Source organism: Lytechinus variegatus, chromosome 17 (genome assembly GCF_018143015.1).
Source record: "Lytechinus variegatus isolate NC3 chromosome 17, Lvar_3.0, whole genome shotgun sequence".
NCBI classification, from domain to species: domain Eukaryota; kingdom Metazoa; phylum Echinodermata; class Echinoidea; order Temnopleuroida; family Toxopneustidae; genus Lytechinus; species Lytechinus variegatus.
In genome coordinates this window covers 19,206,959-19,231,118 of record NC_054756.1, presented here as the reverse complement: position 1 = coordinate 19,231,118, position 24,160 = coordinate 19,206,959, and the positions used below count along the sequence as shown (strand labels likewise).

General features: G+C 34.5%; 1 protein-coding gene across 1 annotated transcript in view; it reads left to right on the top strand.

The window, feature by feature from the left end:
- The first annotated feature begins 2,511 nt into the window (after positions 1-2,511).
- The window catches only part of LOC121430707 (protein FAM91A1-like), a 34,259-nt gene continuing 12,610 nt past the window's right edge, over positions 2,512-24,160 (top strand). Inside the window, exons 1-16 of the mRNA XM_041628063.1 lie at positions 2,512-2,715; positions 6,342-6,426; positions 6,973-7,182; positions 7,616-7,683; positions 8,341-8,370; positions 11,467-11,583; positions 12,144-12,234; positions 12,800-12,862; positions 13,367-13,473; positions 14,351-14,505; positions 14,986-15,220; positions 15,785-15,871; positions 20,434-20,519; positions 21,371-21,499; positions 22,423-22,510; positions 23,535-23,645. Coding sequence (XP_041483997.1) covers positions 2,644-2,715; positions 6,342-6,426; positions 6,973-7,182; positions 7,616-7,683; positions 8,341-8,370; positions 11,467-11,583; positions 12,144-12,234; positions 12,800-12,862; positions 13,367-13,473; positions 14,351-14,505; positions 14,986-15,220; positions 15,785-15,871; positions 20,434-20,519; positions 21,371-21,499; positions 22,423-22,510; positions 23,535-23,645 — 1,734 coding nt within the window. The 5' untranslated portion in view covers positions 2,512-2,643. The remainder of the gene's footprint in view (positions 2,716-6,341; positions 6,427-6,972; positions 7,183-7,615; positions 7,684-8,340; positions 8,371-11,466; positions 11,584-12,143; positions 12,235-12,799; positions 12,863-13,366; positions 13,474-14,350; positions 14,506-14,985; positions 15,221-15,784; positions 15,872-20,433; positions 20,520-21,370; positions 21,500-22,422; positions 22,511-23,534; positions 23,646-24,160) is intronic.

Here is a 24,160-nt window from a genome sequence, read left to right as displayed (position 1 = left end):
TATAGTGTTGGGTAATAGAAACAAATATTACGTCAAGTCGAATGTGTAACAAAGAAATCTAAGGCATGTTTAAGTTTAACTTTCTGCAAAACATTAAGGCCTATATACATGATATATAGCATGTCCAACACAAAAAATCTTAATGGCACTCTCTATATATAAATATGGCACTCGATATAATATTAAAAAATACAACATTACGTTGTTTTTGTCTTAAAACTCGTTAAGTACAATTCATTTCTAGAACTGGATTTTATGTGATATATATGGTCTAATGATAACAAAGATTTATGAATTTCTTCATAACACATCAAGAAACATGTCCATCCAAGTTTTGCATTAAGTAATTATGTGCAATCAAGTTCTGCAGATGAAAGGATTTGTTATCTGTTCAATTGATGCAAATCATATTTATTCACGTTCAGCCACGGTAGTACATCTGCAAGGCTCCTCATTTTTTCAGGGCTTGGGAATTATTATTGTCATTATTATTCATTCGACCAATATAAAAAAAATGCACATAACATCAGAAAATAACAATTACAGTACATGAACATGCAAAGAAAATGGGGAACGGCATGTGGGTTAGAGGGCACAAGAGCGAAATTCATCACCGCGGTGCCCGAAGGCATGAACCCCAAAACATGCCGTTCCAAAGACATGAATCAAATATACAAATACTCTTACACAAAATGTAGATGTTTTGATTGACGGGGGCAACCGCTCATTGGTATTGAGCGTAAACACTTTTATCACCATCATCAAAATTGGAATGCTTATTCACGACATATAAAATTTATTTAGGGGTATTCAAGTAATTGCCGACAATTATTGATAATTTATCGTGATTGTCCGTGTAATCATTGTGATGATATATTGTACTTTTCATCTTTGTGTACACTTATTGCTAAAGCCATTGGAAACCAAATTTCTTCGTTATATTCGTACATTGACCAATACGTGAATCTTGAATAAATTACCTGCAACCAAGTACCAATGCTTTATAACGCACTTCTTTCAAGGACAAGCCCACCCCAACAAAAAGTCGGTTTGAATAAAAAGAGAAAAATCCAACAAGCATAACTCTGAAAATTTCATCAAAATCAGATGTAAAATAATTTCACAAAACAATGATATGCACATTCTGGTAGGTATGCAAATGAGGAGACTGATGACGTCATCCACTCACTATTTATTTTGTACTTTTGGTATGAAATATGGAATATTCAAATTTTCTCCTCATTGTCAACTGAAATAATGATCAATTCATCCCTGTACATTATGGAATTAGAATTGTTCAATGATATGGTTCAATTGATAAAATTTTCAGCATTATGTTAGTTAGATTTTTCTCTATTTTGATATTTTTTTTAATATTTTCCATTTCGTAAGAATTTTTTTCCCTTTTTTTAGATATAATTTAATTCACCACGGTTTCAATGTAGCCCTCGATCGCTGCTGGCTGCTATTGTTTCAAGCAGTTTCATGCTTATAGTCGGGGGGGGGGGGGTGGGCACTTCCATTGACGAGTTGATACCATGCGCGACCATGGGTCGAAAAGCACCTAAACACGTATTTTCCATATTCTGAAAATGCACCCCTTAACAAGTATTGGCGTGTGAAACCCTACCCTTAACAAGTATTGGAAACAATAGGATACTCTTGGCAAATAATGAACCCCTAACCAGGTAGGTCTACAGGAATATTTTATTGTTATATCACGGGTTCTTCGGTCGTCGGTTTTACCATTTTACCTTTACACATCATTTTGGTTTAGTACGACCCCACCTTCCACACCTCGCGAAAATCTGACTCTAAACACGTAGTGTTGGGGCTAATTTTGTTCCCACAAATTTGCCCCTAAACACGTACAACTTTCCTAGCGAAATAGATCCCCTTTTTTCATTATTTTTGTGTTTTTGACACCCTTTTCACGTTACGTACGTAACGTGCCCTATCTTGAAAAAGACATCCTTTTTCCTTTTTTTGTCTTGCATGTTACCCACTCGTCAATGTAAGTGGCCCCCGGGGCTTATAGCTTGCATATGCATGCAGAAACTCCTGAAAACTATAATAGGCAAAACTTATAGTTGCTCCGCAATGAATTCATCATACGAATTCATGATTAACTTTATTTCTTTTCTCAGTGATCAGGCTTAATTTCTAATTTAAGTTTGAAAATGTCGAGAGGGTGACTTTCTACTGCATAGACTTATCTGTCCCATTTCGTCATTAAAAGGAACACTAGCTGCCTCACTAAAAGTTAGATTTAATCTTATGTTTAATCTTTGAAGTTTGAACGGTTGTCATTTTTACTAAAAATTATAGTACAATATACATCATCTTAATTGAAAGAGAGAGAGAGCGCGCATAAGGAACCGAGAAAGGTGGGGGGGGGGAGAGAAAAAAAAATCATCAGCGACAATCATAGAGATGGATAAATTAAAGCTTATTTTATGGCTCTAAAGTAAAAATATCGCCGATACCATACAACTCGACGAGAAGAACGAGATTAGGAAAGAGCTAACTTCAGCTTATTAAAGTGCGAAATATTAACTTTTGCATCTCTATAAAACCACATTTTTGAAGTGAATGTTCCACTGTTCGCTCATTATACGAAAAATGTTATGAAAGAGCACAGCTATGAATTCAGAAGTAGAATTTCACATCAGAAACAACTATCCTTGGGGAAAACTCCCGGGAAATATTAAGCAGGTTCGTTCACTTAAGTTCATTCAATCAGCTTTCAGTCCCACTCTTACAAATTTGTGTTAGTCGTAGTACCGTTCATAATTCAGCTTCTTTGTTTTTTCATCCATGGCGTTGCCTAGACAGCTGGCAGCCGTCTGTTTCGAGGAGTTTTTAAACATTTTTTTTTTAATTCTCATACACAGACAGCTCGCTATCGTGCAGCCACTAAATAATGCAAAATCCCCCCCGGCGTCGGGGCTCTTCATTTAACTTTAATGAATAAAAATTTTGAGAATCAAGGCAACCAAAATGCAAATTTATATTCCCTCTTGGCATTAATTGCAGAGAAAAATGAAGTTGAAAGGAACAAAATCAGTGACTTACCTCGGCTGTCGCGCAAATTCACTTCCCCGTTTTATCTGATCTTAAGTACATAAACATGGCCATTGAGTCCCCTGTACAGATCGCGCTAGAACTTCGGTCTCTGTATTTGGTGAGTGAAGCCAACGGAGTTCAGCTGAACAACCAACAAAACAGAGACCGAAGCTTTTGGTCTAGGCGTTGCCATGATCCATGATGATGTTACATGCACGTGTGTCAGTGCTCAGTCAGTAGAGGCGCTGGTCAGAAAATTGGGATCGTCCCAGTTTACAGGGACTGTCTCAGTTTATAAGGATTTCTTCACACAAGAAATCTAGGAAAGTTTATTCACCTGTCAAGTGCCGACACCAATCAAGTGTGCTAGTCAATGTAAACATATCACGTTTCATAACAAGACTATTGGAAGACGGTAAGTCATGAAAAATAGACTGTGAATTGGGGGGAATTGAGGTCACTGAATCTATTTTTAGCACTCTCAATTTCCGTAACTGCTGTCTTTGTCCCGTAGGGGGAAGTGAAAAAAAAGTCCCCATAAACAAGGACAGTCTCAATTTATCAAGACATGATTTGTCTTGGTTTATGAGGATATCCTTGTTTTCTGGGACAATCCCAATTATTTGACCAGCGCCTCTACTGTCAGTGGATCGTATCACCGAATTCTTAATTCAATCTTTTACTCTTATCAGACACACTTTCTTTTGTTTTTATTATTAGTTTACTTTAGGCCTACATGTAGATCGTCATCTGGGCCGCTGCTGAGCCAGAGTTAGATCTATCTCTCACTGTCTTAGACCAAAAAAAAGCTTCGGTCTCTGTTATGTTGGTTGTTTAGCTGAACTCTGTTGGTGGTTGGCTTCAGTCACCAAATACAGAGACCGAAGTTCCAGCGCGATCTGTACATGGGACTCAATGGCCATCTGTTTATGTACTATTAAGTTCGGATAAAACTGGGAAGTGAAGTTGCACGGCAGCCAGCCGAGGTAGACTCTAAATCATGGTTTTTGTTCCTTTTAACTTAAATGTCAAGTCCACCTCAGAAAAATGTTGATTTGAATCAATAGAGAAAAATCAGACAAGCACAACAATGAAAAGTTCATCAAAATCAGATGTAAAGTTATGACATTTCAAAGTTGCACTTATTTTTAACAAAGTAGTTATATGAACGAGCCAGTTACATCCAAATGAGAGAGTCGATGTCACTCACTCACTATTTCTTTTTTGTTTTTTATTGTTTGAATTATACATGTACAATATTTCAATTCTTACGAATTTGATGATTAGGACCTACTTGCCTGAAGCACAAAATGTTAAAATAATGGAATTCCAAATGTTCAGGGAGGAATGAAACTTCATTTTACATGACAATGACAAGGAAATCAAAATATTTCATACAATAAAATACAAAAGAAATAGAGAGTGATGTCATCAGTTCCCTCATTTGCATACCGACCAAAATGTGCATATAACTGTTTTGTGAAATGAAGTGAAAGTTTAAAATGTCATAACTTTCTTATTTTACATCGATTTTGATGAAATTTTCAGTGTTATGCTTTAATTTTTCTCTTGTTATTCAAATCAAGTTTTTGTAAGGGTGGACTTGACTTTTAAGTTTTACCCCGTTTTGGGCAATTAATGTCAAGAGGGAATATTAAGTTGCATTTCGGTCACATTAATTTTCAAAAGTTTGATTCATTACAGACCAAAATTGAAGGAAGAGCCCCGACGGGGGATTGTCATTGTAAGTCCCCTAAATGGTGGCTGCACGATAGCGAGCCGTCTGTATACGAGGAGAAATTGAAAAAAAAAAATTAAAAACTCAAAACAGATGGCTGCCAGCTGTCTAAGCCAGAGTGTACTGACTACTGTACTGTAGGAAGGGAAGTTGAGGACTCCATGATGATGTTTTTTTTTTGGACATATATTTCTTCATCATGGAGTCTTGAATCCCCGTCCATGTATCTATAAGAGACACATGTACACAAAGATTGATTTCCATAGGAAATCCAAGGCATGCCATACTAAGCTTGTATTGTATTGTCGAATTTTATTTATCTACAACCATATGAACCTTCAGGCACCTAATGCGTATAAAGGGATGAAAATTATTTCACTATAAATGGTAAAAATGAGACGTTTCTTACCAGACCTGATCTCCCGTAGATCCCTCGATCTGTTTGTTAACAAAGCAAATACAATAGACCTGACCCTTGAACTGCTTCGTGATGACGTACTTCTGACTAGCTATGCCGTTTTGAAGAATAATTCATAGATAAAAATTATTGTTTCACAAATAGTAAAATTTAATATGTGAATATAAATAATTAGTACATGTATACTGATTTGATTATAAGTCAAACTAACATGAGATGCAAACACTGATTGCATATCGTACAAGACCAGGGGGCTTCATAAGGCTGTTCGTAAGTTAAGAGCAACTTTAAGAATGACTGATGAACCTTTCTAACATGCTAAACCATCGCCATGAATATACCATCTACCACAAAAAAAGGATCACAAGTCGTTCTTAAAGTCGCTCTTATACAGCTTTATGAAACACCCACCAGGCATGATCAGAATGACTGATTTATGATGGAACATGATGATCAGTACCCAGGCTATTCAAGAGTAAAAGATTTGGGTCTTGTTCACTAGGCCTCATAATAATAATGAGATTTGCATAGCACACTTTCCATCTTGCCCAAGGCGCTTCAGAGCAGAATAACAACAAAAGCTATTTACATATATGGCTATATAAGTCACTGTCTATCAAAATGCAATTTCAAACAGGTAGAGTATGTTTTCAGGTTGCCCTTGCATGTGGTCACTGAAGTCTGGGTTTTCAAACTCTGTGGAAGAGAATTCCATTGGTTAGGCCATGCATGAGCAAAGGCCCCTTCCCCCCCCCCCTGCATAATTTCTTAGCAACTGGAATTTGTAAGATATTAGATGATGTGGATTGTAAGGTTCTTGAGGGTTCGTAATTATGCATCAAAGACTTATTGTAACTGGGGGAAGTTCCATTGACTATATGAAATATCAAAAGAATGATTTTAAAGACTGCGTTCCTTCAGGGACAACCAGTGAAGAGTTTTCAATATACATGTAGGTGTAATACATGTATGACTGCGCTTGATAGATAGAGTTACATGTACAATACGCGCAGCTGCATTAAGTATTCAGTATGGATGACTTTTTGTCATTTTGTTTTGTACATTATTTTCTTTATTGTATTGTTCAGAGAGAGTCACTTTTTTATTTTTTCATTTCAGTTACTTGGTCATTCCCCAAAGGAATATGAGAAATGTGTCTTCAGCTATAGTATCAAGAATCAACTTCGTTTCAAAGGCAACCTCAGTAAGTCTCAGTAGTTTTTACTATTTAAAAGTATAAAAGGTGGAAGATAAAAAGCTGAATCAATTCGGCTATGTCTGATCATTAAAGAAGTTTTATAAATGTCCAAATAGAGAGTAGGAATGTGATTGGAAGAAGTGAAAATGAATCTAACAAGAGGAAGACAAAGAAAATGAGGAAGGAGGAGAAGGACCTGAAATTTTCTGATTTTAACTCGTTGAGAGATCAATTTTCTATAACCCTTTAATTCATAATATGAGTTTTACTTGACAGTTTTCAACATTTAATGATGGCAACATGAGGCCCAAAGATCAATCTAAAAACAGAAATTTATAGGAACATTATGCATTGTGTCAGTATGACCATGAATTTTTTAATATACATTTAATAGTTTTCATCCCCTAATTTTTAGTTATTACATGTACCTATGATTGAGCTTTATAAATAAATAGCATCAGCAAGCCTTCTTTCCTACCACATGTACATGTATCTCCATTAGTTGGCTTGCAAGAATTCTCATGTTTCATTTCTCTTTATTTTCTCCTGCAGTACGGCAAGTAAAGAAAGATGATCGCAAGTACTACGAAGACCTGCTCAAGTACAGCCGAGATCACCTGATGCTCTACCCTTACCATCTATCGGACATCACAGTCAAAGGACTAAGGATAACACCCTTCTCTTACTATCTGAGCATGATGCATGATATCATGTCGAGTGAAAAGAGCTACGACTCACTGCCAAACTTTACTGCTGCTGATTGTAAGTTCACTGTGTTAATTGTTTTGTACTGAAAATTGAAATCCAAACTTATGTTGACAGTACATGTATATGTAAGTTACAAATTTTATCATTAGTTTGTTGGTACATGTACAAATAGCAACCAAACATATGGCACAAATCAACATTCATCCTGGGAGAACGTCATAAATCAGAAAGTCATAAGAAAAAATTTGCTCTGATCTATTAAAATGCAATGATTTCAGTAGCTTATTACAATAGTCAATGAAAATCAATGGCTTTGTTTTATGAAAGGGACCTCCATTCTCTGTTTGGTCAAATTTGACAATGTGTTTTTTATGAGTTTTGTTAGAATTTCCAATCAAACACAATTTCCACCATTTCTTTTTCTTAAAGGCTCTTTTTACCAACTGCATAGCATAACATTTATTTATTTTTTTGCCTCAATCCACAGGTTTAAGGTTACTTGGGATTGGAAGGAACCAGTATATTGACATCATGAACCAATGCAGATCATCAAAGGTAAATTTTTAATTCATAAACATATATTCTTCAATATCTAATTAATTTATGCATTAAAACAATGTTTTATACTTCCATTGTTTACATACAAATCACAAGCATTAATAGACATGTTGTGTACATGAAGTACATGTATGTTGTACCAGTATCTGTTTTTTGCGAGATGATTAAATTTCAAAAGAATGAAGTTGTGATTTGTTTTCCATCCATTACTTTAGTATTTTCATTCATACTTTATAAAGTTATATCTCTTATACCTCTCACTATTATCTCTTTATACTTGTCTTGTCACTTTTGATCATTGAATTCCTATTAAGAATAAAATAACATTTTTATTAGTATCATAGAATTATAATGAGAAATTAGAAGTGAAATACACTTCTTGATAATTTGTAATATTGAAAAGATAAATAGCTTTGTTTTATTTATTTATTTATTGAAAGTAATAATCATTGATACAGTACATGTATGTACCAATTTGCAGCAATACAAATAAAGCGTACGTGGGGGGGGGGGGGGAGGGGATGTAATTACAATAGACACAAGACAAAAAGAGACATGTAACATTAACCATTTAACTTTCATTCTGTGTAATTTTGGGGTGAAAATCTTGTTACTTCTTGAATTGTTCATTTTTTTCATGCTACTTTTATTTAGCCCTCCCTTAATCGTTCTGGTAGTATTCAAGTAAGTGTGCACCATATTCACAGTGTAATTCAATCAACACCGTCATTAGTACTGCACGTGTGACATAACAGATCTTGTATCGTGCATAATTATCACCTGAACATTTGATGTAATTAGTAATTAGTCCAATTAGACTTAGACATTTTCTTTTGTAAATAATTTTTTGTTGGCATCAAGATATTATGATTTTCTTGTTATTTTTTTGGTTTTTGTTTTGATATTACCCTTACACAATATAAGTCTACACTGTGCATGTATGTGGATCTCAGTTTTTGTCTCACCTGCGAAGCAAAGTGAGACTATAGGCGCCGCTTTTCCGACGGCGACGGCGGCGGCGTCAACATCAAATCTTAACCTGAGGTTAAGTTTTTGAAATGACGTCATAACTTAGAAAGTATATGGACCTAGTTAATAAAACTTGGCCATAAGGTTAATCAAGTATTACTGAACATCCTATTAGAGTTTCATGTCACATGACCAAGGTCAAAGGTCATTTAGGGTCAATGAACTTAGACCATGTTGGAGGATTCAACATCGAAATCTTAACCTGAGGTTAAGTTTTTGAAATGTCATCATAACTTAGAAAATATATGGACCTAGTTCATGAAACTTGGACATAAGGTTAATCAAGTATCACTGAACATCCTGCATGAGTTTCACGTCACATGACCAAGGTCAAAGGTCATTTAGGGTCAATGAACTTTGGCCGAATTGGGGATATCTGTTGAATTCCCATCATAACTTTGAAAGTTTATGGATCTGATTAATGAAACTTAGACATAATAGTAATCAAGCATCACTGAAAATTTTGTGCAAGTTTCAGGTCTCATGATTAAGGTCAAAGGTCATTTAGGGTCAATGAACTTTGGCCAAATCGGGGGTATCTGTTGAATTACCATCATAACTTTAAAAGTTTATTGGTCTAGTTCGTTAAACTTGGACATTAGAGTAATCAAGTATCACTGAACATCCTGTGCGCGTTTCAGGTCACATGACCAAGGTCAAAGGTCAATGAACTTTGGCCGAATTGGGTGTATCTGTTGAATTACCATCATAACTTTGAAAGTTTATGGATCTGATTCATGAAACTTGTACATAAGAGTAATCAAGTATCACTGAACATCCTGTTCGAGTTTCAGGTCACATGATCAAGGTCAAAGGTCATTTAGGGTCAATGAACTTTGGCCAAATCGGGGAAATCTGTTGAATTACCATCATAACTTTGAAAGTTTATTGGTCTAGTTCGTTAAACTTGGACATTAGAGTAATCAAGTATCACTGAACATCCTGTGCGCATTTCAGGTCACATGACCAAGGTCAAAGGTCAATGAACTTTGGCCATATTGGGTGTATCTGTTGAATAACCATCATATCTCTGTAAGTTTATTGGTCTAGTTCATAAAAAGTGGACATAAGAGTAACCATGTATCACTGAACATCTTGTGCGAGTTAGAGTAGTTTTCAAAGTTAGCACTGCTGCTATATTGAACTGTGTGATGCAGGTGAGACGGCCAGAGGCATTCCACTTGTATATTTTTGGTATGCTTTATAATGTTCTGTAATGCTCCTAAAGACATAATTTTTAAGTTGAAGAAATCCTGCATGTTGAGTGAAATGTAAAAACCTTTGAATTAAGCTACTTTGAATGGTGCATTGCGCTTGCCTGTCATGAGCTAACCATACATGTACTGTAAATGCTATCTCTCTGAATGTTCACTAATCTCCTGCACTTACATGTACATGTAACAATATGAATATTCCTAAAAACAATAAAGCTATGTTAAATTATATACTTATATATATTTATTATTTCACAAGTTATATTTTGTGACATACATGTACAATGTATATCTTTTAGGAATCTGTGCTACATGTACATTTTTTTATCTACATGTATCATTGATAATTATGTTTTTTTCTAAGAATTTTACGTTTGAAGCTTGTGCAGCAATATTGTGCTTGACTTGGACCCCCCCCCCCACCCACGCCCCCTCCCATTAAAAAAACATATATTTTTTTGCATTAATAGAGCCATGTACACTATGTACATGTATGTGGGCCCATAAAATGTTACACATTACATTGCATATATTACAAGTAATGAACACAGCAACAGGTAAATTGGAAATACATGTATCAGAGTCAGAAAAAATATCCACCTTGTAAAGAAACAGTAATTCATACCAAAACTGTACTCCTTTATGCTGAGTGTTGATTGTAGACAACAGCACTACAATGTTGGATGAGCTCAGAGAAACATATTTTATTGAATGTAATATGTTATCACTTATTAAACTTAACAATTAAATACCTAAAACACAGCAGAACTCTAACACTTAGGTATGTTCGTTTTCTGGCGTGGTTCACTAACTTTTGAGCAGTGCTGTACACCATGTATATACATGTAGTCCATGTAATATCTCACTTTGATAACATTTTTCCAGTACATGTATTCGTAGCACTGTATATTTTGTATTATTTGCTACTCTGTAATCTGTCTCCAAGATTGTTGACCTGACAGTGTAATTGCAATGGCTGTTTCATACATACATGTATGTAAACATTGAATATTGTACAACTGCAATTTGTGCATGTTATTTTTGCATGAAAGTTTGTCACAGAAAGGATGTACACTTTACATGTACGTGTAAAGAGTATTAAGGCCTTTTTGAATATGTATTGTACAGACTTGGTTGTACAGCAAATGAGTTGTTTCGACAATGGCATAAATTTGAGCTGTGAGAGTTTTGTTCAGGGGATGTGGGGCTGGGGAAATGAAGGTACATGTACCCACATGCAAACAAAAATATAATGATAATGAATAAGTAAATGAATAAATAAATAAAAGGAATGAATGAATAAATAAATCAAGAAGAAAAAAGGGATAAATGAATAAATAAGAAATAAATAAATGAATGAATGAATGAATGAATGAATGAATGAATGAATAGATAGATAGATAGATGGAAAAAATACATGATAAAATCACGCAGGTCAATATTCACTTCAACGTAGATTTACCTGTACTGGTGCCTATGCAAAGTTGAAACTGATTTTTTTCTGCTAAAATTATGTAATCTTCTTGATTTGTTGCAGAAATTCTTCCGGAGGAAACCAATCCGTGACCTGCTTCCAGGCAAGCCTATAGAGGATGTGAGCGTGGAGCCATGGTGGATGGTGCAAGCTGGATACATCACCGAGGATGACATCAGGGTATCTGTTTGTTAATTTCAGTAATTTATTATGGTCAATATAAACAAAGCAGCAAAGTTGTAATAATACCAACCTGCTTAGCACATTTTACTGCCAAATGCGTCCCAGGCGCTCGATTGGATATTAGTACCATGGTTTTAGCCTCGCGGCCTTTTACAGCATTGTGGCATTTCCAGGTACCCATTTATCTCACCATGGTTGAGTGCAGCACAATATTGAAGTACATGTTTATTCTATTGAGAGTGAGAATAAGGCTGCAGGGGCTACTGTACATGCTCATACATACCCACTTGTATACTGCAGGCTGGTTTGGACAAGATGACAATTTTGAGAAATTTGCGATCAATATATTTCATAAATCGTTGAAAGTAAAGTGCGAAAAAACTTACATAAACTTTTAAAACTAATTATTCTATTTGATGCATGTATGTTCAGAAAACCCAAATTAAATGTTGCTGTTTTTATAAAATGTCCAGACTTTGGACCCCCCCCCCCCCCCGAAGCGTAATATGTTGTTTTTCCCTCATACATATACCTTTTGATATCTTTTTCTTTCCTAGACTGTGTCAATAGCTGAGAAGAATGCTATAGATCGAATCATCGATACAGGGTCTCAACCAGCTGGTGCAATGGATTATTACATAGTGCATAGTAAGTATTTCGTGTACCGGGTTTCCATTTTCCTGCTAGTTGGTTTCATAATTGTTAATCATAAGGCCAAAATTTGAAATGATTCTAGCAAGACAGTTTTATGTTGAGGGAAAAAACATTAATTGATTAATCGTATCCCCTAGACTTTCATTGGAATAATAAGTATTATCAGTATTATTTGTATCTGTATTATAATGGATGCTCATGGTACCTCATGATATTTTCAGGATGGGGCAATTGCTTCCCAGCCTGAGGCGCGGTTGCATAGTCCTAGCAGTAACATATGCCTTCTTAACAACCCCATCTATCTCCATATTTTTTACCATACATTTGACAATATCTTAATACTGAAACCCACATTGGCGGAAAGAGAACTTTTAGAACCTTGTAAAGCCAAGTTTTATTGATCTCATATAAAAGACAGGAGAATTTGTTCTTCACTGGACTGGAGTGGGTACTACTGGATTTTTTTTTGTGTGTGGGGGAGGTGAATTTTCTCTTAATATATCTGTCAATCTGAACATCCTTTTTAAGCAAATTAAAATTCACTTTCTTTATTTCACAGAACTATATCTGAAGGGTCTTGTTTATGTTGATGTGCCAATTGAAGATGATGATTATATATCAGGTATAGTGAAAACCTTATTTCATTAATGTATCAAAGTCCTCGAGACGTTTTATAGTGGAAATTAACTCCATGGAACTCTATATAGAGTATAGGAGTAGGGGGGCATGATATTAAGGTCAGCATACATGAGTCAGACATGCCATGTATAGAATTGGCATAGTGTTACTCTGAGAGCTGCACAAATACCATTCCTGCTTCCAGGAAGACAAAGTGGTCTTGATATATTGAGACATTCTTTGGATAGTTTAAAAACGAATTTTCAGCAAGACATCCTTTATCATGTGCGATAACACCATGTGCATTTACATGTAATCACTTCTAAGTGCATTTACATGTAATCACTTCTAAGTGCATTCAAGCTGTCATATATAGTAATACCGGTACATAGTTAGGATTTAACGGTGAACTGTCGTCTACAAAACCGCATCATGTAACATTGGCTTAATATATCACACATTATGGTGTTTCTCTGCTTCAGTACGAAATGAAATAGAGATTGTGCAGTACCTCCACTGGAAGGCTTTGTCATGAATCGTCTCCAAGGTGATTACTTTGAGAAGCTCCTGTATAAAATCTTTGTCTCCATCGATGAACACACAACAGTAGCAGAGGTGAGCAAAGCTACAGAATGCCTAAATTAATCAAATTGGTGACTATCCAGAGAGCGTTTCATGACACAAATAATCAGTAATTTTATTGAATTAGTTTTCTGTGCCAATGAGATTCAAGGATATCAGTAGCTTATAACAGTTGTTAGTGGAAAACAATGACAATCTGCTTTATGAAAGGCTTCCCTGGTGTCACGTGGGTGAATTTAGGGTGTTGTTGGGTGAATTTCTCTCATTTTGATTTTCTTGCAGTAGATATATATTGCAACCGTATTGTTACTCAATGAAGGAAACATTATATAACACAAATGCATATTTGTCATTGTCACAATTTGCTTGTATGTGTATTGTAACAATGACATGACAGCAATCTCAATTATTTGGATTGATTGTAATCTAAATTATTTGCTATGATTGCAATCTGAATAATTTGATATGATCGCAATATAAATCATTTGATATGATTACAGTGTAAATTGCTTCATATGATATGATACACTGTATCAATCTAAATTAGATGATATGGTTGCAATATAAATTATTTATTATAACTGTTATATAAATTGTTTGATATGGCTGCCATCAAAATTATTTGATGTAATTGCAATATAAATAATTTGATATGATTGCAGTAAAAGTTATTTGATGTGATTGCAATCTGCATTGTCTGGTATGATTGCAATATGAATTACTTATTGTAATTGCACTACAAGTCAATTAATACAATTGTAATGTATATTGCAATCTGTTTGATAATTGTACTTGTACATGTAACCTAAATTATCTAATTTGATTGCAATCTAAATTAGTTGATATAATTGCAATCTACATTATTATGAATGCAATATTAAAATCATTTTATTTGATTTCAATCTTCCAGCTTTCCAATGTACTCCAGATTGACCTTGGTCTAGTGAAGAATGCCATCTCCATGTACTGCAGACTAGGTTTCGCTAAGAGGAAAGGACAGGACCTTGATATGGAAGCTTTACATCCATCGTGGCAAGACATTCTCCAAGCAAATGGCACCAAAAAGTATGTGAATGTTCATTCTTTGCAATATGATAGCAACACATTGTAGGGATAAACATGTTAACCAAAGAAGCACAAAATATATTCAGGTCCTCATTATACCTCCAATTATTGCTCTGGAAGAGAAAAACAGAGCTTCACACTATTGCAAGTTTATCAAAAAATATGAACTCGTGTAATAAGTATAAGTACTGTTATGATTTTTATTATAAGTCACCAAATTATAAACCACTAGGACATTGAAAACAGTTGGTATTCAGAGAAGCTTTATAAGTTTTGTTCTTTGTTTATGTTGTCTATTTCTTCTTCTTCCTCAATGTTTCTTTGTCCTCTGAACTTCTCCTCCTCTAACCTTTCTTGCGCTCCTGCTCCCTTTTTCCTCTTTCTCTCCCTTCATCTGCTTCTGCAACTTCCTTTCCCTCAAAATTATGATTAATAATACAAGGTATAAAACATACTTCTGTTTATTCACATTTGGAACAGATCTACAGTTCAAGATGATCTGCTCCTCATTGACTGGGGAGCTGCTCACACCACAAACTCTGAGAAGACCTCCCCATCCAACGAGGGCTCCATCGACACCTCTGACATTGCCAGCATCGATGAGTCCGATGTTTCAGCATCAGCGATCACGGCGACTGGAGGTCATTCAAAGAGGATAGCTTTCCTGTTTGATTCCACCCTTACAGCGTTTCTCATGATGGGAAATTTATCTCCGGTAAGACAAATTTCCTTTCCCTCATATTTTGTTAGCAAAAGATGATTCAGGATAGTATTGTCCTGTTTTTTTTATTTATTTAATCTTTAGTCAAAGTCAATCCCCTTGAATCTCAGAAGTGTTTAACGATCAGTGGCCCAGTTTCATAAAAAATTACAACTGTTGTAACATTCCCATTATGGCAACTGAGACCGTAACCTTGATTATGATTAGCTGCTGAGCCCTGTTGCCATGGTATTTCCCGTAATGACAAAGCTACAACAGTTGCAGCTCTTTATCAATCGGGCCTCAGGAGAGTGAAAGATGCTGCAATAATAGGATCTACAATTAGATGACCTTCTTTTCATTTTTCACAAAGACAGATGCAATTTCGAGATGATGACATGGACTAAAAAATTGTTTAGTCATTTGAAAACAAAAAACCCACTTATTTCAAATTAGGTTTCTTAAGAATCTGACTGCCAAATCCCTCCATGTGACATCAAAATTTGCTGTATCCCTCATTGTCATACATGTATTAAAGTAATTTACTGAGCTTTTCTTCTTGTACGTTTCTTTTCACAGGGTCTGAAGAGTCATGCAGTAACCATGTTTGAGGTCGGTAAACTTTCCGACGAGTCTCTGGACAGCTTTCTTGCCGAGTTGGATCGGGTAAGACAAACGTTCTCATACCCCTTGATTCATTTCAAAGCAAAACCAAACCAGCTTACTCTGCATTCCATCTCCCATTGGCAGTGGTGTTATAAAAGCTAGTTTTGTAAATATGCCTTTGAGATGACCATGAAAATAGTGAACATTTCAGAATAAATTTGGCTTACATGTACATGTATATTCCTAGTAGATCCTTAAAAACTGTGTTATATCAAATACCCTTCTATTTTGAATAAATTTGGCTTACATGTACATGTATATTCCTAGTAGATCCTTAAAAACTGTGTTATATCAAATACCCTTCTATCGCCTCAGTGAAAACAACAGATCCTAACACTTCAATGAAGAAACAAATCTTTAGAGATAGTGACCTTCTTGCCTTATAAACTCTACAAACGCTACAGTTTGTATATTCCTAGTAGATCCTTAAAAACTGTGTTATATCAAATACCCTTCTATATGTAATATTCACGAAACTGTTGTTTAAATAAAACCATATTATATTTACAACTTAACATTAATGTACGCATACATACAAAGATTGTAATTTTATATTCTCCATCGACATGTCTGAATAACTCCTTGTATGTCACAGTACAACTTCAACCCGATAAATTTATGTTTTCTTAATTACAGTCCAATCAAATGTCATATCAACATATCATTTCATTATGCATATTTATCATGTTTCTATATATTTGCTGAAGGCAAACTCAAAATTGACGAATTTTCCTCCAGATTATCCAAATTGTTTATACGCTATACAAGTCTATAATTGTTTTATACTCTTATATTCTATTTTATTTTTCAACAATTATATTTGTTTCTATTTTTGCCTTGTGTGTACATATTCCGTATTAGATCTTTAATGGGCTTCTGTAGATGTTTTTCCCATGTATTTACTCTTTCAAATTCACATTGTAACAATTGCCATTACCACTTTAAGAACATGTCGTTAGATATCAATGCCAGTGACTTAACTATAGTAGTATATTGCATGAACGAGCAACGTAAATCATTAAATGACTGAGTCTTTAAACATGTCTTTATCTGACGAAGAACTGAAATCCAATGAATGCCACTATTATTTACCCGACGAGCTTAACTCCTGTCATAATTGTAACGACAAGTCTTATTTCAGCTTACTACACTTAAATGCCCGGAGTTTAAGTCGCAACTTTGACAATGTATCTAATCTACTTAAATCCCTAAACAATTCATTGTCCATCATTGGAGTAAGTGAATCATGGTTAAACCCTAATTCTCCTACTTTATTTAACATGGAAGGTTATCAGATGTTACGTTCTGACAGATTACATGGACGTGGAGGAGGTGTAGTATTATATGTAAAAGAAAATATTTCCTTTCAATTAATGACCCCTCTGTCCGAATCACCAGACTTTGAGATGCTTTTTGTGGAAATTTCCAATGTTAAATGTAAAAATGTAATTGTAGGCGTAGCATATCGTCCACCCGGTACGAATATTGATTCATTTACTCATCAATTAGAATCATGTATCAGTAATTTTTCGAAAGGTGGCAAACATATATATCTAATGGGCGACTTTAATATAAACTTACTTTCAAAAAATGACAAGTCTTATAATACTTTCATATCGTTATTGAATAGTTACGCCCTCTATCCATTAATAGACAAACCTACCAGAGTATCCCCGACATCCGCAACGCTTTTAGATAACATTTTCACAAATATTGTAGAAGATTTTCAAAGTGGTATTTTATACTATGATGTATCAGATCACCTTCCTATTTTTACAATATCAAGAAAAACACAAGGGAAACGATATGAATCTAATGAATACTTTAATAGAAATTATTCAGTCGAAAATATAAACTCCCTTAAAATCGATCTTATAAAAGAAACCTGGTCAGATGTATTTCAAGTAACACATGATGTGAACATAGCATATGAACTTTTTCTTCAAAAATTTAAGGAATATTATGATAAAAATATACCTTGTTTGCTCAAAAAGAAAAGAAAAAATAATATTCATAATCCTTGGATTACCAATGCAATAATGAATTCTATTCGAAAAAAGAATCGATTATATAAGTTGTATATACGCAATCCTAGCAATACCGTCCAACATAATAAATTTAAGGCTTATCGTAACAAACTAACAGCCATTATTAGAGCATCACGCAAAATGTATTATACAAATAAACTTAAAAGAGTGTCGGGAAATATGTCTGCTACCTGGTCCATCTTAAACAATATCTTAGGCAGGGGTAAAAGAACAGAATTCACAAAAGAAATGTACTCTGAAAAAGAAAAGACTCGTGACCCACAGAAAATTGTAAACATCTTAAATAAATATTTTGTAAACATAGGTCCAACTTTATCAAAAACTTTTACAACCAATGAGCACTCTTTTAAAGATTTTTTACCTGAACGAGCTGAAAACTCGATATTTTTCAAACCCGTAAGACCACACGAAGTTATATCCATAGTAAAATCCCTTAAAAATACCAAAACTTGTGGGCATGACGATATCAACTCATTTATCTTAAAACAAATAATTTTCTTTATAGCAGATCCACTTTGTCATATTTTCAATTTATCATTGTCTCTTGGGTGCTATCCGAATTCTTTCAAATTAGCACGCGTCGTACCAATATTTAAAAAGGGAAATCGGATCCAATGTGAAAATTACCGACCCATATCTATTTTACCCTCTTTATCTAAAATCTTAGAAAGAATAATCCATAACCAGGTATATAATTTTTTAGACAAAAACAATTTACTTTGCACCGCCCAATATGGTTTTAGGAGACATCATTCAACGGAATTAGCAGTTTTGGACTTATATGATAGAATAACTAACTCCCTTGCAAAAAAACAATATATAACCGGATTATTTTTGGACCTATCAAAAGCGTTTGACACGCTCGATCACTCAATTTTAATACATAAACTTGAATGTTATGGCATAAGGGGTACGCCTCTGGCATGGTTTAGAGATTATTTAAAAAATAGAATTCAATACACTGAGGTCGATGTTCATAAATCACAAATTTTAGAGCTCCAGTGTGGCGTCCCACAAGGATCCATACTTGGGCCGCTTCTCTTTATAATATATATGAACGACATTGTAAAGTCTTCTGAAAAGCTTAGTTATGTGTTATTTGCAGATGATACGACACTGCTATATTCTCATTATGATTTTAACAAAATGATAAACACCATCAATGTAGAATTACGTAAATTAACTAACTGGCTACAATGTAATAAGTTATCTCTCAACCTCAGTAAAACAAATTATGTTATATTTCACAACACAAACAAAAACATTATGGAAGACCAGAGCCAAATCTTAATAGACAATACCATAATTGAAAGGAAAACTAATGTTAAATTTCTTGGTGTTATTCTTGATCAACATTTAAACTGGAATTTGCATTTTCAGCATCTAAGAACTCATATTTCTAGAATTATTGGTATTATGTTCAAACTAAAAGATACGTTAATGCCAAAGTCTATTATACTATTGTACAATTCTTTCATATTATCTTATTTATCTTATGCTAATATTACTTGGGGTTGTGGAACCAAAAGAAACGTTAATTCCTTACTGTTATTGCAGAAAAGAGCCATAAGAATTTGCACAAGTTCTCCTTACTTAGCCCATACTGATCCAATTTTCAAAAAACTGAACATATTAAAAATATCTGATATCAATATCTTACAAACTGCAAACTTTATGTTCAATTATGCTAATCACTTGGTTCCAAGCAATTTTAATTCAATGTTTATACGTAATACCCAGGTTCATGAACACAATACCAGAAGTTCCAACAATTTTCATCTTAGTAATCCCAAAACAGTACTTGCTTATAAATCCATCAGACATAGAGGACCCGATGTTTGGCACTCACTGCCTCGTAAAATAAAAGAATGTTCTTCGCTTTCTTCTTTTAAACGTAAGCTAAAAAAACATATCATATCATCATATGACTCATGAATTTTTTTCTTAAAGTGTATTTAGATAATTTATAATTGTTACACTGGTTTCCAGTTCCCGATTGGGGGGGGTAGGACATCTGTACTTTTTTTCCCTTCATGTCCTCATTTCTAATATGTCAATATTTGTATCGCCATGATGGCACTCGGGGTCTGCCTCGTCAAGACCTTTCGGTCTTTTGCAGTCTCCCAAATTTCATTTTGTATTCATGTATGTTTAATTGCTTTCTTATCAATTATGTATTTTTCTGATATTGTATCTTGTGTTTTTTATTGAATGGAATTTGAATAAATTGAATTGAATTGAATTGAATTGAACATTCATGAATGGAGAGATAATGTAGTAGAAATGTGCACAGTGTCCTTTGTAAACAAAGAGAAGCACAGTGAATTTTCAAGACAACGATGAATGCATGAATATACATCATAGCTAGAAAATATTTTGAAAAAATATGCGGTTTAGATTTTGACTTTGCTGGCTTTCCATAGTTGTGGTTAATCAGGTCAGTCGCAATGCTTTGTAAGACAGGGCACTGAATTCACCATATGGTTTGTATTGATTTTTTAATTTATTTTTCAGGTTCCTAAAGACAGTGTAGTGGAAGGAGAAGCACAGCGATACTTTGAACATGCTGTCATACTCAAAAACACAATCACATTCCTAAGGTATGTATTCTTACCCTTTTTCAGTCAATTATCGACAGTCGAGGGATTTAGCGATGCTGAAATACAGTTACACCTGTAAAACAGCATCAGCTTATATGGGGTTATTCCTATAAACTATGTATTCATCCTCTTTCATTCTTATTTTACTTCTGTTTTAAAAAGTAAAATGGAAGCAAATGCGGAATCGATTGGCAACCTAAAACTTAATGGTTTATGTAATGCATACAATGTACACATGTACCTGTGTAAGATAGAGTTTAATGACAATGAATTGATTTGAGCTGCGTAGCCTAATCCTCAAGCGGTAGCTCATGCGTACATGTATATTGTGCTGCATACTGTCAGAGGCACTGTTTCTGCCTCAGGCATGTGCAGTATCTTTTTTCCCATTGCTCTTCTTTGCACTTTGACATCTTGATGGCCTATCAGTGGGGTTTTTCATAAAGATTTAAGTGTGACTAAAAGTTGTGTTTATTGCTGACGTGCACATGATATTAAAAGTGCAGTTAATCCCATTAATACACAGTAGCGCATGTCCTCTTTAATGGCATGATATAACTAGTACTTGACATGTACCTGTATCACATGTATCTTGGTATCAAAAAGTGCATCTTCAAGCTAAACTTATATCTTTTTGTAACACCCCCATTACTAGCAAGTACAAGTAGTTACTGGAGTCACCTGCCACTGTTCATTATTACTACTGTCAGATTGTTATTAGGTTGATCTTCCTTTACTTAAAAACAACTAACTTGGCCTGATAAAGAATTTGTAATGCCATGAAATTACGATTACTAAAATGGGTCTAGCTAGAACACTGCTATCATTATTTCTGTATGCTTGTATTTCAGATACAATAAGGACATATCCCCTGATTCTGATGGTGTGAGTAAAGGTATGGGTATAGATCTGCTAAGGTGCGAGAGCTTACTGGGTCTAGAACCAGCTACGTGTGCTCGGGTACTGCAGAAAAACTATGAGTGAGTAATAGCAGCCATACCAGAGACAGGATTTATTTTTGATTTTTGTTAAATTATCATTACAGAATATGTAGAAACTGTACTGCACACTGGACCAAACTTGGTTTGATATTAATCTTCCTGAAGACATGAAGAGACTTTCAAAAATTTTCTAAAAACTTTTTTTATTTTACTCTTGGCTCTTTATGCGCCTTGAGCACTCTACAGAATGGATTTGCTTAATAAGTCACATTGTTATTGTTATCAAAGTTCTTTAATCTAAATGCTTACAAATTCTTATGAAATTCTCGTACTCATGATGAACTGTGCCCTTCTAGATGCAGTTCATTGCTAACTGGTAAAAGGAGTTTTATGAAATCCTGGTGAATGCTGAAACTCTTTATTAAAAACGATCCTGGTAATTCATTTGTCACTAAATTCAATCTAAGAAACAATTCCTATAAAAAATATGTCATATTTGATCAGAGAATGAGTATAGAAATATATGACTCACTTACTTTGGGGCAAAATGCAAAAATAAACATACATTGTACATGTAAGATGAAATCAAACAAAGGAAGATGGAAGATTAAGGTAGAAAATAATGTAATATATAACTTTGATTTGCTCTAGGAGGATGTAACATTTCTCTGCTCATTGCCATTCTTAGATTTTGTAGTACCAACCATCCTTTCATGATTAAAAACTATACAAGCAATTTGTACAAAATGTATTTAAGTAGCAGTATTATAGATTATCAATGCACCACTGTCTGATTGTAGCTGCAAGGAACACATTATTGGTCATGATGTCACCTCAGTGCATAAAGTGGCGTTGTATTGCATACAGCAGTGTTATATTAACCAACCCTCACTGCTTATAAGCTGCGTAATCAACGGATTTGTACAGAATTCATTTAACCATTGTCATTGTATACTTTACAGGATTTTGGTATCGATGGCCCCTCTTAGTAATGAGATCAGACCTATTAGTAGCTGTACACCACAACATATAGGACCTGCTATACCAGAGGTTAGTCATATATATTTTTTATTTTTCTGTGCAGTATTTTTCATTTATGATGTAGTTTCTGAATTTCATTTATTTCTGAATTATATTTTATCCGAGTTTTATTTTTGAATGTGGAATGTAAGGGAAATGTGGTGGTATGGTAGAGTCAGTGAAGGGTTGTGTTGATTATAATTGAGTCAAAAGAACTGCAGTAGGTATATTAATTGATAATTAATGGGTGGGGCACCAAGGGACTGCTCAATATACATCTTTAATTGGAGAGTTTGGAGGGTAAGGATGATTGAGATCAAAATGCGAAAAAGAAGGGGAGAGGGAGAGAGAGAGATAAAAGGGGGATAGAAATAGTGAGAAAAAGAGAAGATAATTCAATACATTCAAAGAGGATGTTAATTGTGCATTTGTGTGTGAGTTTGGAAATAGCTGATTCTGGGGACATTTCCTGGTCCAGATATTAAACCATGCCATGACTATCTCATTTCAAACCATATCATATAGGAACCTAATTATTTGTAAAAACATCTCTTTCGGCAAATCAAACTCAAGTTGTGTGTGTAGTGGGTAGGAAGTGTCCCTGCTTTTAGTGATTTATGTTTAGAAAATTACCACGGGGGTCATTTCATAAAGCTTTTTGTTAGTATCATTTTACGAGCAACTGGTGGCCCTTTGTTGTGCTCTATTGATGTGTGTGTGAATACTGATCATTTATTACATGTTGCATTAATTTGTAAAGTCATTTGTAACAAACAGCATCAGGAAACACCACACTGGTTTGTTAGTGTATGATACCACACTAAAATGTTCCCACTGTGGTGATTAATTTTAACTGAGTCCCAGATCGTCAAATTTAATATGTGTGTCTTGTTCTGTTTTGTGTGGGGGTGTTGGAGCATGCACTCGTGATACAAATACATATAACGGTAGATGAATATTTTCTTGAAAATCAGTACCTAATGGATTTTGCATTTAATATAGGATTATGCTAGAATTCATCAACATTTTGTGTTTGTTTGTTTGTTTACATCAGGTGAATTCCTTGTGGTTCAAGCTGTATCTCTACCACCTTGTAGAGAGTGGTCCTCCATCTCTCCTTCTAGTCAAAGGAAGCAGGTTAAGATACCTCCCTCCAATGTTTCAGGTAAGTTGTATGAACATTCTAGGAAAGATTCTTGAAGCTTACAGCAATCTTTCTATTTATGTATTTATGTATTTATTTATTTATTTGTTAATGTATTTATATGTTTATTCATTTATTTATTCATTTATTATTTACTTATTTATTTATCTATCTATTTATTTATTTAGTATTTATTTATTTATTTCCAGGCAAGAAAGCATGACTGCAATAGAAACATTATAAAATAAATCTGTTATTTTAATTATGGCCATGTGTGTGAAATATAGCCATTAGCATTTTTTCAAGGCCCTCTGCTGTTCAGGGTACAACACAATAGGGTTCGATCCACAAAGACTACACCCGTGAGCTGCAAAGCAGAGATGTCCTTTGAAACTGGAATACTCCTCATAGTAAGCTGTCTTTAATGACCGCTTGAGTCGGAATGTGATAGAGCTTTGGTCAGTTCAGACGGTAGAGCGGGGGTTTCGGATTCCGGTGACCTTGCTTTGGGAAGAACTTTTTGTTGAAAGACGGGG